This window comes from Felis catus, chromosome D3 (genome assembly GCF_018350175.1).
Source record: "Felis catus isolate Fca126 chromosome D3, F.catus_Fca126_mat1.0, whole genome shotgun sequence".
NCBI classification, from domain to species: domain Eukaryota; kingdom Metazoa; phylum Chordata; class Mammalia; order Carnivora; family Felidae; genus Felis; species Felis catus.
Window position 1 is genome coordinate 72513597 of NC_058379.1, and position 18054 is coordinate 72531650.

General features: G+C 39.0%; 1 protein-coding gene across 4 annotated transcripts in view; it reads left to right on the forward strand.

The window, feature by feature from the left end:
• Positions 1-18054, forward strand: part of DCC (DCC netrin 1 receptor) — a 1150608-nt gene that overhangs the window by 1007157 nt on the left and 125397 nt on the right. For 3 of the 4 annotated variants that reach the window (XM_045042312.1, XM_045042313.1, XM_019815281.3), the window contains exons 16-17: positions 10033-10128; positions 15621-15853. In XM_045042312.1, the coding sequence (XP_044898247.1) occupies positions 10033-10128; positions 15621-15853 (329 nt within the window). The remainder of the gene's footprint in view (positions 1-10032; positions 10129-15620; positions 15854-18054) is intronic. The other variant, XM_045042314.1, reaches the window with a different exon arrangement.

Sequence of the window (18054 nt, forward strand, 5' to 3'; positions counted from 1 at the left end):
CTTTCATTGTTCATTGTTTTCTCTGCCCAGAATTATGGTTGCAAACTGACAACAGAGGTGTATCTTTTATAAATAATCTTGTATCTCCAAGAGTATTTATCACTGTTGACCGATTACTTTCTTATTAGTAAACTAGGTTCACAGCAAAAATTAATAAATAAATATCCTCTTTTGTAGGGGAAGCAATTCACTTAATTGAAGCCCTTTGACTACATTAAACATAATTTTATTCTATTCCTCTTGCTATATTGTGGCTCATTGTGGTTTGGAATGTCAATATCTTGAATGCTAATATTTAGGTTACATAAAATTTCATGAAGAAAAAGTCATCTAATCAATTTTCAAAGAACACTGTCAGAGATAAATTCACTTATTTTTTTAAGATGTTTATTTATTTTGAGAGAGAACATGAGCTGGGAAAGGGCAGAGAGAGAGGGAGAGAGATAGAACCTCAAGCAGGCTCTCCTCTGTCAGCTGAGAGCCCAATGCAGGATTCAAACTCAGGAACCAAACCATGAGATGATGACCTGAGCCGAAACCAAGAGTCAGACACTCAACTGAATGCATCACCTGGGTGCCCCTAAATTCACTCATTTTTAAAGCTTTTTTTAATTGTTAAATAAAAGACAGATAAAGAAAACTACATGCAACAAATATATAGCTTAATGAATTATCATTAGTTGGACTGAACTGTTTCTTTGCTCTGTTGCTGCAAACTGGCATTTGAATCTAGAGGTTTGTTTTTTTTTTGTTTTTTTTTTTAAGAAATTTATTGACAAATTAGTTTCCATACAACACCCAGTGCTCATCCCAAAAGGTGCCCTCCTCAATACCCATCACCCACCCTCTCCTCCCTCCCACCCCCCATCAACCCCCAGTTAGTTCTCAGCTTTTAAGAGTCTCTTATGCTTTGGCTCTCTCCCACTCTAACCTGTGTTTTTTTTTTTCCTTCCCCTCCCCCATGGGTTCCTGTTAATTTCTCAGGGTCCACATAAGAGTGAAACCATATGGTATCTGTCTTTCTCTGTATGGCTTATTTCACTTAGCATCACACTCTCCAGTTCCATCCACGTTGCTACAAAAGGCCATATTTCATTCTTTCTCATTGCCATGTAATACTCCATTGTGTATATAAACCACAATTTCTTTATCCATTCATCAGTTGATGGACATTTAGGCTCTTTCCATAATTTGGCTATTGTTGAGAGTGCTGCTATGAACATTGGGGTACAAGTGGCCCTATGCATCAGTACTCCTGTATCCCTTGGATAAATTCCTAGCAGTGCTATTGCTGGGTCATAGGGTAGGTCTATTTTTAATTTTCTGAGGAACCTCCACACTGCTTTCCAGAGCGGCTGCACCAATTTGCATTCCCACCAACAGTGCAAGAGGGTTCCCGTTTCTCCACATCCTCTCCAGCATCTATAGTCTCCTGATTTGTTCATTTTGGCCACTCTGACTGGCGTGAGGTGATACCTGAGTGTGGTTTTGATTTGTATTTCCCTGATAAGGAGCGACGCTGAACATCTTTTCATGTGCCTGTTGGCCATCCGGATGTCTTCTTTAGAGAAGTGTCTATTCATGTTTTCTGCCCATTTCTTCACTGGGTTATTTGTTTTTTGGGTGTGGAGTTTGGTGAGCTCTTTATAGATTTTGGATACTAGCCCTTTGTCCGATATGTCATTTGCGAATATCTTTTCCCATTCCGTTGGTTGCCTTTTAGTTTTGTTGGTTGTTTCCTTTGCTGTGCAGAAGCTTTTTATCTTCATAAGGTCCCAGTAATTCACTTTTGCTTTTAATTCCCTTGCCTTTGGGGATGTGTCGAGTAAGAGATTGCTACGGCTGAGGTCAGAGAGGTCTTTTCCTGCTTTCTCCTCTAAGGTTTTGATGGTTTCCTGTCTCACATTTAGGTCCTTTATCCATTTGGAGTTTATTTTTGTGAATGGTGTGAGAAAGTGGTCTAGTTTCAACCTTCTGCATGTTGCTGTCCAGTTCTCCCAGCACCATTTGTTAAAGAGGCTGTCTTTTTTCCATTGGATGTTCTTTCCCGCTTTGTCAAAGATGAGTTGGCCATACGTTTGTGGGTCTAGTTCTGGGGTTTCTATTCTATTCCATTGGTCTATGTGTCTGTTTCTGTGCCAATACCATGCTGTCTTGATGATGACAGCTTTGTAGTAGAGGCTAAAGTCTGGGATTGTGATGCCTCCTGCTTTGGTCTTCTTCTTCAAAATTCCTTTGGCTATTCGGGACCTTTTGTGGTTCCATATGAATTTTAGGATTGTTTGTTCTAGTTTCGAGAAGAATGCTGGTGCAATTTTGATTGGGATTGCATTGAATGTGTAGATAGCTTTGGGTAGTATTGACATTTTGACAATATTTATTTTTCCAATCCATGAGCAGGGAATGTCTTTCCATTTCTTTAAATCTTCTTCAATTTCCTTCATAAGCTTTCTATAGTTTTCAGCATACAGATCCTTTACATCTTTGGTTAGATTTATTCCTAGGTATTTTATGCTTCTTGGTGCAATTGTGAATGGGATCAGTTTCTTTATTTGTCTTTCTGTTGCTTCATTGTTAGTGTATAAGAATGCAACTGATTTCTGTACATTGATTTTGTATCCTGCAACTTTGCTGAATTCATGTATCAGTTCTAGTAGACTTTTGGTGGAGTCTATCGGATTTTCCATGTATAATATCGTGTCATCTGCAAAAAGCGAAAGCTTGACTTCGTCTTTGCCAATTTTGATGCCTTTGATTTCCTTTTGTTGTCTGATTGCTGATGCTAGAACTTCCAGCACTATGTTAAACAGCAGCGGTGAGAGTGGGCATCCTTGTCGTGTTCCTGATCTCAGGGAAAAAGCTCTCAGTTTTTCCCCGTTGAGGATGATGTTAGCTGTGGGCTTTTCATAAATGGCTTTTATGATCTTTAAGTATGTTCCTTCTATCCCGACTTTCTCAAGGGTTTTTATTAAGAAAGGGTGCTGGATTTTGTCAAAGGCCTTTTCTGCATCGATTGACAGAATCATATGGTTCTTCTCTTTTTTTTTGTTAATGTGATGTATCACATTGATTGATTTGCGAATGTTGAACCAGCCCTGCATCCCAGGAATGAATCCCACTTGATCATGGTGAATAATTCTTTTTATATGCCGTTGAATTCGATTTGCTAGTATCTTATTGAGAATTTTTGCATCCATATTCATCAGGGATATTGGCCTGTAGTTCTCTTTTTTGACTGGGTCTCTGTCTGGTTTAGGAATCAAAGTAATACTGGCTTCATAGAATGAGTCTGGAAGTTTTCCTTCCCTTTCTATTGCTTGGAATAGCTTGAGAAGGATAGGTATTATCTCTGCTTTAAACGTCTGGTAGAACTCCCCTGGGAAGCCATCTGGTCCTGGACTCTTATTTGTTGGGAGATTTTTGATAACCGATTCAATTTCTTCGCTGGTTATGGGTCTGTTCAAGCTTTCTATTTCCTCCTGATTGAGTTTTGGAAGAGTGTGGGTGTTCAGGAATTTGTCCATTTCTTCCAGGTTGTCCAATTTGTTGGCATATAATTTTTCATAGTATTCCCTGATAATTGTTTGTATCTCTGAGGGATTGGTTGTAATCATTCCATTTTCATTCATGATTTTATCTATTTGGGTCATCTCCCTTTTCTTTTTGAGAAGCCTGGCTAGAGGTTTGTCAATTTTGTTTATTTTTTCAAAAAACCAGCTCTTGGTTTCGTTGATCTGCTCTACAGTTTTTTTTAGATTCTATATTGTTTATTTCTGCTCTGATCTTTATTATTTCTCTTCTTCTGCTGGGTTTAGGCTGCCTTTGCTGTTCTGCTTCTAGTTCCTTTAGGTGTGCTGTTAGATTTTGTATTTGGGATTTTTCTTGTTTCTTGAGATAGGCCTGGATTGCAATGTATTTTCCTCTCAGGACTGCCTTCGCTGCGTCCCAAAGCGTTTGGATTGTTGTATTTTCATTTTCGTTTGTTTCCATATATTTTTTAATTTCTTCTCTAATTGCCTGGTTGACCCACTCATTCGTTAGTAGGGTGTTCTTTAACCTCCATGCCTTTGGAGGTTTTCCAGACTTTTTCCTGTGGTTGATTTCAAGCTTCATAGCATTGTGGTCTGAAAGTATGCATGGTATAATTTCAATTCTTGTAAACTTATGAAGGGCTGTTTTGTGACCCAGTATATGATCTATCTTGGAGAATGTTCCATGTGCACTTGAGAAGAAAGTATATTCTGTTGCTTTGGGATGCAGCGTTCTAAATATATCTGTCAAGTCCATCTGATCCAATGTCTCATTCAGGGCCCTTGTTTCTTTATTGACCATGTGTCTAGATGATCTGTCCATTTCTGTAAGTGGGGTGTTAAAGTCCCCTGCAGTTACCACATTCTTATCAATAAGGTTGCTTATGTTTATGAGTAATTGTTTTATATATTTGGGGGCTCCGGTATTCGGCGCATAGACATTTATAATTGTTAGCTCTTCCTGATGGATAGACCCTGTAACTATTATATAATGTCCTTCTTCATCTCTTGTTACAGCCTTTAATTTAAAGTCTAGTTTGTCTGATATAAGTATGGCTACTCCAGCTTTCTTTTGGCTTCCAGTCGCATGATAAATAGTTCTCCATCCCCTCACTCTCAATCTAAAGGTGTCCTCAGGTCTAAAATGAGTCTCTTGTAGACAGCAAATAGTTGGGTCTTGTTTTTTTATCCATTCTGATACCCTATGTCTTTTGGTTGGTGCATTTAATCCATTTACATTCAGTGTTATTATAGAAAGATACGGGTTGAGAGTCATTGTGATGTCTGTATGTTTTATGCTTGTAGTGATGTGTCTGGGACTTTGTCTCACAGGGTCCCCCTTAGGATCTCTTGTAGGGCTGGTTTAGTGGTGACAAATTCCTTCAGTTTTTGTTTGTTTGGGAAAACCTTTATCTCTCCTTCTATTCTAAATGACAGACTTGCTGGGTAAAGGATTCTCGGCTGCATATTTTTTCTGTCTAGCACCCTGAAAATCTCCTGCCAATTCTTTCTGGCCTGCCAAGTTTCAAAAGAGAGATCAGTCAGGAGTCTTATAGGTCTCCCTTTATATGTGAGGGCACGTTTACCCCTTGCTGCTTTCAGAATTTTCTCTTTATCCTTGTATTTTGCCAGTTTCACTATGATATGTCGTGCAGAAGATCGATTCAAGTTACGTCTGAAGGGAGTTCTCTGTGCCTCTTGGATTTCAATGCCTTTTTCCTTCCCCAGTTCAGGGAAGTTCTCAGCTATTATTTCTTCAAGTACCCCTTCAGCACCTTTCCCTCTCTCTTCCTCCTCTGGGATACCAATTATGCATATATTATTTCTTTTTAGTGTATCACTTAGTTCTCTAATTTTCCCCTCATACTCCTGGATTTTTTTATCTCTCTTTTTCTCAGCTTCCTCTTTTTCCATAACTTTATCCTCTAGTTCACCTATTCTCTCTTCTGCCTCTTCAAGCCAAGCTGTGGTGGTTTCCATTTTGTTATGCATTTCGTTTAAAGGGTTTTTCAGCTCCTCGTGACTGTTCCTTAGTCCCTTGATCTCTGTAGCAAGAGATTCTCTGCTGTCCTGTATACTGTTTTCAAGCCCAGCGATTAATTTTATGACTATTATTCTAAATTCACTTTCTGTTATATTATTTAAATCCTTTTTGATCAGCTCATTAGCTGTTGTTATTTCCTGGAGATTCTTCTGAGGGGAATTCTTCCGCTTGGTCATTTTGGATAGTCCCTGGAGTGGTGAGGACCTGCAGGGCACTTCCCCTGTGTTGTGGTGTATAACTGGAGTTGGTAGGCGGGGCCGCAGTCAGACCTGATGTCTGCCCCCAGCCCACCGCTGGGGCCACAGTCAGACTGGTGTGTGCCTTCTCTTCCCCTCTCCTAGGGGCGGGATTCACTGTGGGGTGGTGTGGCCCGTCTGGGCTACTTGCACACTGCCAGGCTTGTGATGCTGGGGATCTGGCGTATTAGCTGGGGTGGGTAGGCAAGGTGCACGGGGGCAGGAGGGGCAGGCTTAGATCGCTTCTCCTTAGGTGATCCTCTTCAGGAGGGGCCCTGTGGCAGCGGGAGGGAGTCAGATCCGCTGCCGGAGGTTTGGCTCCGCAGAAGCACAGAGTTGGGTGTTTGCGCGGAGCGAGCAAGTTCCCTGGCAGGAACTGGTTCTCTTTGGGATTTTGGCTGGGGGATGGGCGGGGGAGATGGCGCTGGCGAGCGCCTTTGTTCCCCACCAAGCTGAGCTCTGTCGTCAGGGGGCTCAGCAGCTCTCCCTCCCTTTGTCCTCCAGCCTTCCCGCTTTCCGAGCAGAGCTGTTAACTTATGACCTCCCAGACGCTAAGTCGCGCTTGTTGTGGGAACACAGTCTGTCAGGCCCCTCCACTTTTGCCAGCCAGACTCGGGGGCTCTGCTTGGCCGGCGAGCCGCCCCTCCGCCCGGCTCCCTCCCGCCAGTCCGTGGAGCGCGCACCGCCTCGCTGCCCTTCCTACCCTCTTCCGTGGGCCTCTTGGCTGCGGAGACTCCGTTCTGCTAATCCTCTGGCGGTTTTCTGGGTTATTTAGGCAGGTGTAGGTGGAATCTAAGTGATCAGCAGGACGCGCGGTGAGCCCAGTGTCCTCCTAAGCCGCCATCTTGCCGCTTCCATTCTGAATCTAGAGGTTTGATCAGACTAAGTAGATTCCATCCTTTGGCAAGACTCTAGAGGGAGGGAGTTCTTTTATTCGGAGATATGTAGTGCCTAGATATCTGTATTTTATCTTAGCCATCACAAATACTTAATGCCCATATCCTTTTGTTCATTAGAGCTGCAAAATAGTAATATTTGAATTCTATCATTGGGTTTTTACTTGTTAGTTGGAATGAGATTATAAGTGGATGCTTCCCCTCACACTCTGTTGGTTACACAGTCATAGAGTTTATTTAAGAAATACATAATATTTGATCCTTTACCTACTTTTCAAGATAACAATTTGGTTCTCTGTCAACCTCAGAAGTCACCGACTTTTATTATTTATTATTTATTTATTTAAGTTGATTTATTATGAGAGAGAGAGTGTGTGCACATGCAGAGGAGATGCAAAGAGAAAGGGAGAGAGAAAATCCCAAGCAAGCTCTGCAAAGTCAGCACAGAGCCTGTCAGGGGGCTCAAGCTCATGAACTATGAGATGATGACATGAGCCGAAACCAAGAGTCAGATGCTTAACCGACTGAGGTGCCCCACTTTTGTTATTTTTTAAAATATCTTTATGAATTCATACATTCACGTGTATTTGGTGGGTTTCAATTCACTGAAACTCTTACCTTTATTGAATCTCAGATTGTCTTCATCTTTGGTCTGCTGGAGCCTCTTCAATTTGATTCCTGAATCCATTTGACATGAGCCTATTAGTCTTTGGTCGCTTCCTATTTGGTTACATCAACATGTTTCAGGCTCAATTGATATGCATCCTACCTCAGTCCAGGAATCAACTAGGTTTTCAAGAACCCCTTGTTTCTTGAAGTGCAAAAAAGTATTTTTCTCAAAATCCTAATCGGGACATTAGGGGTGCTAACAAGCACCCCTACTGCAATGTCTCTAGACTTCTTCAGTGGGTAGAACTACAACAGAGAGAAAATGCCTTTTGAGTTTAAACTGAGTTTTTCCAATTAAAGTTTAGAAACATAAGACTTTATATACTTCTTCTATTTTACATCAGTGTGTCCTTTAATCCACACTAATTTTCTGGTTCTTAAGGACACGGGATGATAGGATTATAATTTCTCATGATTATTCATTTGCTTTATCCAATATTACATTAGTCTCAGCATAACAAGAATAATGGTATCATCAAGAATAATAATTATCGAAACATTTATTTTTGCATACAGTACCCCTATTCTCCCTTATTTTTGACTTATGATTATAGACTAGCTACAGTGTCAGAACATGTAGCCATTACAAAAATAAAATCTTCTCCTTTTAACTCTCACCTCGTCTTAGTTCCTAGCATTTGTTGTTCACCACTTAACCATTGGGTTGCATCTCCCTTGGTCATTTAGGATGTCGAAAGCTCATTTTCTAGTAGCTCTCAGGATCAAGGAAGCAACATTCCCTGGTTGCATATATGTTGATACCAGCTTGGGTGTGCCATCATGTTTAAAGTTAACTTTTGCTAACTATAAATTCCTTGAATTACATTTTCTTACCTTGAATATCTCAAATAAATTACTTCAATTCCCTCTGGCATAAAATGGGACTGTGCAAAAGTCTGATCATAATTTAATTGTCCTCTGATAGGTCATGTATTCTTTCTGTCCAGATGCCTAAAAGATTTTTTTTTAACTCCCCAAACATTTCTTGAATTCCACTCTTTTGTATTTGCTCCATTGTCTTTCTTTGGTTTTCTTTTTCATCAGTTAGAACTGCATTACTCATCAGTTAGAACTTCCTTCTGTTCATCACTCTCTCCTGACTTCTATTTTACTCTCTCTTCGTTTCTTTTTGTTTTGTGTTTGTTTTTCCTTGAGCTTGTTTCTTCATTAGTCACGCTTTATTTTGAAAATTATGTTTTTACTTACCTACTCTTTCTTGAGTTATGCCACCTCACTTCTATTTTTTTTTCTAATTCTAATTTATGTTACTCTTGAATATCTGGCATCTAATTTTCTTAATGTGGTTTAGCTCATTTTGAAATAGTCAATCACAGGTGTGACCTACTTTCCTTGTGTATTTTCTATCCCTTTTTGGGAGTGTGCTTGTCTATAGAAGTGGCATTCTCCTCATTTTATTTTGTAAGGCATTTAACCTCAACAGACTTTTGTTGCTTGCTTGCTTTCATGTGACCTGTTTCCCTATGTTCCCTATGTTTCTGTTTAATGTGCTTTTCTAAATCCACGCAGCTCCTTCTTCTGTTGCTTTCATTGGGCCAGAGCTCAGGACTCTGTAAATTGTAGCCTGTGGGTCACATCTGGCCCAGGTCCTATTTTTGTTTGGACTCCACTGAACTAACAATGGTTTTTACATTTTTGAAGAGTTGTAAACAACCAACCAAACAAACAAACACAGGCGAATACATGACAGAGACAATGCGATCTGTAAAGCTAAAAATTTGCTATCTGGGCCCTTTACGAGACAAGTTGGCCAACCCCTGATACGCACTGAAAACTGTATGGCAACTTGCTTTCTAAGTTTTCATGATTATTCCTCTCCCCTACTTTTATCTAGACTTTCTCTTCCCTTTCATTTCTGTTACTTCTGTCTGCTCAGATTGTAACTCTGTACCCAGTACTTTGTCCCCAGCATAAGTCCTGTTCTGGAGAGGAGATATTCCAAGCTACTTTTGAGTATTTGTATTTACTCAGATTGGTTATCAGATTGGTTATGTTATCAGATTGGTCTTCTGAATTTTCTAGCATTAGGTGATGGTTATTTTAGAATTACCCTGTTTTCAAGTTTGATGCTTCCCTCTGATTTCTCCTACATAGCTGCTGATAACATGCAAGTCCTAAGGTTGGTAGTGGTTTGTCCACATCCAGTTGGATTTGAGAGTTTAAGAGTATATACAGCTCATCACCTATGTTTGCTGTAATTATCCAGATGCTTTTGGTTTTCTATCTAGTCATTCAGTCTCTCTCTTTTTTTTTATGTTTATTTATTTTTGAGGGGGGGGGGCAGAGAGAGGGAGACACAGAATCCAAAGCAGGCTTCACGCTCTGAGCTGTCAGCACAAAGCCGGATGTGGGGCTCAAACTCATGAAACGTGAGATCATAACCTAAGCAGAAATCAGATGCTTAATTGACTGAACCACCCAGGCACCCCCATTCAGTCTCTTTTTTTGTGGAGATTCAGGAAGATCAAAAACTGTATTGTCACCACTGCCACCTAGTTCCCAAAAGCAAACTCACTCATTTTTAAGCAACAATTTACTTAATAGATCATATTAAATTGTATTGGGGGAAAATGTTTATCCTGGATATTTCAGTACACTAAATAAATCAACATGTTTATTTTCTTTCTGTTTTTCTTCAGAGTCAAGTTCCCATTATGTCATCTCCCTAAAAGCTTTTAACAATGCAGGAGAAGGAGTTCCTCTTTATGAAAGTGCCACCACCAGATCTATAACAGGTAAGCTAAAATAGTTAATCCTCTCGTGACAAGGTAGTCAGTGTTTGAGTTGTGGTGGCAAAAACAAAACCAAACGCCTAAAACAAAATAAAACAAAATACAAAGAAAAAAACCAAAATGTATGTAGTCATGTTCTGAGCCTTATGAGTATGTATGTGTGTGTGTGTGTGTGTGTGTGTGTGTGTGTGTGTGTGTGTGTCGTGTGTGTCTGTGTGTTTGGATATACATGTATACACATATACACACACATATTTCATTATTTTCTTGGTTTTCAAAATTGAGAGGAAGTCAGTCTATAAATTAGTATGTGGGCTTCAAGAATAGGGATCTCTTCTTCTCTGTCTTCTTCAATAGCTCATACTTTGATTCCCCAATACCACTCTTCATTCTCCTGAGCATCTTGTTTCATCTTGCAGACCAGCACAATTTAGGCAGGAAAGTTTCCACATAAAAGCCACCAAATGCCCAGATGGCCACATGCTTCTCTACAGAAGATCCTTCAAGCTAATATCACAAGGAAGGACTGACCTCCTGGGACTGGTTTGGACTAGGCTGTGTCATACGGGTGGCCTTTCCCTGAACCAGGAACTACAGGTCACTCTAACAGTGCCCAGAGCATCATGACATTGGAAGTACTTGCTGCTTCTGAGGTTTAACACCTCTAGGAATTCTTATGTGAGTTGGAGTGTAAAGGCAGCACACAAGAGAAAAAGAGCCCAAGGAACTCAGAAAGGAGTGAGATCCAGGACATTTATGGAGACTATTTGTGGAGTAAGGCTGGACTTACTCAAAAATAGAATAAGTACAAGGCACCGGGGTGGCTCAGTGGGTTAAGTGTCCAACTCTTGATCTCAGCTCATGTCTTGATCTCAGGGTTATAAGTTCAAGCCCCACATTGGGCTCCATGATGGACATGAAACTTGCTTTAAAAAAATAGAATTAAGTACCCCCTTATTCTGTTCAGAATCACTAGATTCCGGGGGGAGCTGTTCAGAGTCACTAGAAAGTCACACAATCACCTCCAAGAGCCTTATGTCTAAAATCTGAAAGTAAAACTCAAGAGGTCCATCTTTTTAATGAACACTTCGATCCTGCCCCCTTTCAAAACTCACAAGCCTCAGACCTCATTTAACTCATCAGCTATCTTCACCTTAATGAGAATAAAGGATCTGAGAGCAGGATTTCATAGCAAGAACTGGAGGACATGGAAAATTACTAGATGCCTCCTGGCAAGGAGAAATAAATTAAAATAGAATAAATAGTGTGATCTTTTGCTACCCCCTAAATGTATGTAAACTTTGTACAGTTTATTTTCCAAACTCACTATCTCCTTTCATAGACTATCTTAAGAATACACCGTTGTAAAATGAATTCATATGATGGTTCCCAGAATATACCATCACTTTATTGATTTCAACCAGATTTTCTTGTAAGGCAAAGTTGTTATTCCACAGTCTCCTTGAATCTTTCAAGGTCTATGACCTGCTTAACATGGTATGCAAAATTTGGGGTATGTGTCAATATATTCATTTATCTGGGGAGACCATTTAGGTCTCTCATTGTGTTACCCAAGGGACTCATGTCTCCCCAGAAGGGCACATAAGAAGTATTACCTTAGAGAATCTTTACTGTCAAACATACGATCTCTAAACACAGAGAGATGAAGCATGTGGAGGTCCAGAATGGAAACATAATGTGATGGAGGTATCTAGAACTTTCATTTCCCCTTATGTTCTTATTCTGCCAGCAGCAGGACTCTTTGGGAAATAACGAGCTACTTTAGCTGTACTTGTCCTTCCCATAATTTTTTTTTAGTCCATCTTTTTCCTGCCTCTGGTGAAAGATGTTGAGCACCGGCTCATCAACAGGACTTTGAGCTTGTGGTCAGGCCACACAAATTAGTAATACTGTCACTATTTCAAACTATTTTCTTATCAAAAGTAGAGCCCACAAAGAAGGGACACTTAGATGACCACCCCCCAAAAAATCAATTTTTGAGCAGAAAGTAGTAGTAGTAGTAGTAGTAAAAATAGTAGAGTTTAGATAAACTGAAGATAAGTTGCTCAAAAGAACCATTTGGGACATTAACTTCTGCCTTCACATTTATTGTCATTGTTTAATCCTCGGCATATGGCATTCCCAGAGTGGTGTCTAAAATACCAGTGATCCATAAGACTATTTTTTTTCCTGATTGGACTCTAATCCTAATGGATCTGGGAAATAAATGGATACCAAAACTTAGAAATTGTGCGAGGCATTTTCTAAATGAAGCAGAGTCAGTAAGGGGTTGAAGAGGAATGAATAAAACCAGTTCTTTCCAGAGGAAAAGTATACAATTTTCTTGGATGTGGCAGACTTATAGTGTTTCCCCGCATCATGGAGAACAAAGGACAAATAAATGGAATCAAAGGTTAAGGCTCTGGGAGAAATTCTATCAATAAATGTGTCATAATGCCACAGAGAAGACATTCTCTGTCTTTGAGCTTCTCCCAAGTATTCCCTTGGGAAGACTTGGAAGAGGACAGCATAAAGTAAGTAAAAAAATCACAGGCAATAAATGCATCAGGCTGGAGTAAATATCAGGCCATGATGCTTTCTACAAGTATATGCTCTTAGATGTTGGCACACTCTGGAGCCTCATTTCATCCTGAATATATTAGTATTAGAGCTGAGGAAAGTTTCACCAGGTCAAATGGATATGTGAAGAGTTTTTAGTTTTCAGTAGAGCTTTTTATTTCTTATTGTTGCAAGAACAAGACATTTTGAGCCTGGATAAGGGAAGAGGGCAAAGGAATAAAGAGGTGTGTCGTTTGAACTTGTTTATTCTCAACTGTTTCATCAATGTCTGAATGAAGTATAATCCAGATGCAAAATTATGTTATTATTTTCAAAGCTTGCTTTGAACTTTGGCGTGTTAGCCAAAAATTCATGAACTCTTACCAAAACATCTATTAGGAACCAAATAGGCTTCTCTTTTTAGCAAAAGTTTTGAGGCTATGTTTTGCCCTTTTAATTTTTGATTTATTTAGTTTTTACTCTTGAATATAACCACTGCAAATCAGTAGCATATAAAGCACCTGAAAACTGGAAAAAGTTGTTCAGCAACAAAAGAATATGTTTAACTTAACTACTCAAGCAGTTTCTCTCCTGAGAGAAAGATAATTAGCAGTGTATGTGGCATTTATGTGTTTAGTGTAGGGCTTGCCATCCACTAGAACATTCTGCTCTATTGGAAAATTTCCATATCTATACTATACAAGATGATAGATTGGCTTCTGTGGCCATGGAACACTTAAAATTGGCTAGTGCAACAGAAGTGATTTTTTAATTGTATTTAATTTTAATTAATTCAAACTTAAATTGCCCATGTAATTAGTGGCTCTTGTATTTGATGGTACAAATTTGCAACTTAAAGGAGATAAGTGACAAGCCATGCCCGAAAACAAATTGCCTTAAAAAAGTCAAGAAAAACTTGGCCAGAGATAGAAATTCTTAAATTATGTAAGTCCATAGATAAATACCAATAAACAACATTACTTGGAATTTAGGGAACGCATTCTGGAACTGAGACTCCAAGAAACTCCACAAGTCATGAAAAATATAGTATTCTACAATCCAAAAACAGCCAGGCTGAATGCTAACATTTCTTTTAGTAGAATTGCTACTTTTCAAAACCTCATATATGGTACCTGTGGAAGATTATTATTATTCATATAGGTTTAAGAGCCAGATTAAGCAAAGAAACAACAAATCAGGTATAACACATTATATAGGTCGGTCAACAAAGAAGTTTGTGATTCAGAGTGGTCTTCCTGTGTGTATAACCTTCTTCTTGGAAAGTCGGCTAAGAATAGAAACAAGTGAGGCAGCACCAGCCTCAGTTTGGCCAAAACACCTGCCACCAGGGCACAACCTGATGACTGATCAGGATCCTCCTTGATGCTCTTCAGCTCCCCTTTCATCATTTCATAAATCCATTTGGGTTTAAAGGAGCCCTTAATAAAAAGACACATCAAAGGAAATATGGAAAGCCTGGGCTCTGTCATTAAATTTTAAACACACATTTTTCTTTCTTTCTCTTTCTCTTTTTTTTTTTCCCTTTCCTTTTGTTCTGTTTTTGTTTTCGGGTTTTATATTTTGCTCCAAAGACCACAGCCCAGTAAACTACTAAATAATTCATTGGAAAACAGAGCAATGAGTAGGGGATAGGCATTTGAAATACAGTGGACAAAGTGAAGTAATCAACAAAACCAGCCAGCAGCTGCTGTGCTTGGAACTAGGCTATTTAAAAATATAAGCTCTGTATGTATACTGCTTTAGATATTCCACATTTTACCAGGTCATCATAGGCCCAGCCTGAAGGCTCCTTTTTCTTAGTGAGAATACAATATTACATGATTTAAAGGTGAAATTTCAAAAGTGTAAAAGTCCTAGGTATAAAATCAAAGACTCAAAATTGGACCCTTACTACAGTCAGAAAATAAGCTCCTCTGATTCTGATACCCCCAGTGTAAAAAGAGTACACAATTTTTCTAGAGGATTTTATAAAACCACACACAGCATTATGCAGGTTCTGATTATGTTAATGGATCAAAGCATGTGTGTACCTCACACAGTTCGTTCTGTCTCCCCGTCAATAACATAAAGTCTTTCCGTGGAACCTGACATTTTGGAACAAGTAATATAGAATCTAGGTATGCCTTAAAAGTCTAAAAACTTATCTAATTACTCTGCGAGAATGTGGGTAAAACGGACACTTCCATGCTTTCTTTAAGGATTTCGATCTGAGAAAACCTGCTGTACCAAGTGCTACAAGAAACCTAGTTATCAAACACATCATTGGACCATGTGGACCATGGACTTGGTCAGCCTAGTTTTATGCAATCATAGCCATAGACAGAGTGCTAAGGACTGAAGGGTCCTTTGGTCTTTCTTGTTTGTTTCTTGCTTAAACAATACTTATGCAGATATAAGCTAAGCAATAATGAAAGCGTTAGGGAAACCAAATCAAGTTAGAAAGGGAGAAAAATAAACAAACATAAGCAAACAGATATTAGATAGGCACTTATTTCCTTTACAGCAGGAAATAAACCAAACGCTCCTTTGGATCTTGCTATTTTATCTGTGTATTTATAAAACTGTTAAGTTCTATGCTAAACATTGTAAGAAGCAATGTGCAACACTCCAAGAAAAAATGGACTTTTAAAATATATAACTAGAAGTGACCACCAAAAGTGGAGTTGATAAAACCACTGTAAGGAAATGAGTGAATTATAGAAAAGAGTCAGTTATTTTTATAACATAGCAATACTGTTTCTAATGAGTTTTCCGATTGAATTAATTGTATTTTTTTCTGTTCTTCTCATGTTCCCTTTCATCATTATTGCCATGCATTTAACTCATTGTGATGTGTTACCACTGATATTTATTTTTTTAACTCTTTTATTTATGTATTTATTTGTTTGTTTCATTTGGCGGGTTTTTAAACCCAGATCCCACTGACCCAGTTGATTATTATCCTTTGCTTGATGATTTCCCCACCTCGGTCCCAGATGTCTCCACCCCCATGCTCCCACCAGTAGGTGTACAGGCTGTGGCTCTTACCCACGATGCTGTGAGGGTCAGCTGGGCAGACAACTCTGTCCCTAAGAACCAAAAAACATCTGAAGTGCGACTTTACACTGTCCGGTGGAGGACCAGCTTTTCTGCGAATGCGAAGTACAAGGTGAAGTTCTAATTGATAGTGTAAAATTTGAAATGAACTGTCATTTGCTTAATACATTGTTTTAAATGCTTCCTGGGCTGTCATGAGTCATTTTGCTGCAGTGGCACTAAGTGGAAAACAAGGCATTTTAATAACTCAATATCTAAAATTAGAATGGGAATAATTGTATCTTAGGAAACAATTCTAAGGCAAGGTAGAAAAACATTAAGAAATGCAAAATGTTATTTGAGTTCCACCAGATGCTGCGTCTGTATAAATAATCTGATTCTGTACAGGGGAATGCCATTTTTCTTTGAAAATAGCAGGGCTCCACATTAGTTTTCTGGATAGATTTTGGTGTCTTTCTTTTTATTTGGACTGTAGATTGACACCAAAGGCAACCCTATTAATGCTACAGAGACTCATTTGACAGCGAATATGACTGGGAACACAGAAGATTTTGTAATAAGGTCTTTAGAAAGCACTCGAAGCCATTGGCATCTACTTCCTCAGTTAGCCTTGAAACACCCTCATGTGGTAAAGAAAACTACAGTGCACACTCCCCTTTGACTAATATGAATGAGACCAACCCCTTTCACTGACTCATCCCATAACTCCGTTAAGAGCTCTGTAGAGATAGATATTTGAGGCATTTTCTTCACTACTTTTAAATCTCTGTCAGCCAGCCTAAGTAACTCCAACAAATAGTTACATATGGGCACAACTTTGTTACCTCCTAAGCCTGCCACAATATTAGTATATACAAACAGTACACAAAATATAGACAAAAATGAGAAAAGCAACAGGTGACTATCAGGTACCTACTGTGCACCTAGAACTGCACTAGATTATAGAGGCAGTTAAACACAGCTTAGTTGTTGCTACTTAACATATTATTTATAACTTTGCAATGGGTAAGACACTCAGTTCCATTGCTACACTTCAAAGAATTCATAAGCTACTCATGTGAGATACTATATGAATGCTCATTTAAAATATAAAGCTTTACAAGATGAGGATTTGGGATCAAGAAGGTAGCTTTAAAAATAAGATCATACATGGTACCCAATGACCAAATAACCAAGGAACCAATAGTTCAATCCTGGTCCTCCTGCTTCTTCATATGACCCTTAGGTGCCTTCTCTTTACCACTCTACTGCAATACCTCTCAGAATTTGAACCTCCTGATATCTTATCCAGTGTTCTTTCCACTAAACTGCCATCTTGCTTAATCCTGCCTCTAGCCAGTGGTGATTTCAGGGATGACAGTATCCTTTGGGAGTGTCAGACTCTAAAGAACCTGGAGATAAAGCAAAATCCCACCAATAATATTCTAAATCTGCCTCTCTCTCTTCCTGTAGCCATGCTGGATCTCCTTCTAGTCTCTTTGAAATTTTAAGTGGCATAAAACTCACATTTCATCATATATCAGTTTTTAGGTGAAACCATTTTAAAAAGCTTTCTTTGTTACTGCTGCCCTGCTAGGTCAGGTATTTGGAAAAACTCTCCAGGCAAGTCCAAATAGTATCATTGATGTAACATATGTTGTAAGTACCCTATCCATCTCCTTGCAGTATTAGATTTAAGACTCAGCAGAACTATAAATAAAGATAACATTATCAGATAGGACAACCAATGAAATACATGAGAACATTTTTTAAGTCTCTCTTTATATACAGATTGCCCAATTCTAAGTTTGCTTTTAAAAGACTACCTTAAAATTTTTATGTTCATAATTGCTGTACTTTCTCGATACCTTCATTTCACAGAATGGCAATGGGTGCTTTGCCAGTATGTGAAATGTTCTGAGGGACAATGATTGTTCTCTGCATAATGGCTTAAGTTCCAAAATTTCTTGAGGCAAATTATTTCAGTTGAATAGTTAATACAGCAGACACAGAATTATTGATCTCACAAAGAATGCCTGCAAAGTCAGACTCAACCCAAAAGCTATTTTGTAAGTGGAGGCTGATTTCTCTCATGGATTGATATCTGGGAATAGAACACAAAGATTTAAATGTTCCTCTTCCCACCATCTTCCCTGACCTAAGGCTTTTAGTTACTAACATTCTGTCCCCCTTCTTATGCACCCATGCTCTACATCTACACCCTGTGAAGAAGAGAGAGGACAGAGTGGAGTACGTTGGGTAGCAAAGATAAATACAGAACGTATCTAGTCCCCTAGAAAGTAGTACAATAAACTTAAGTTTTACAAATAATGG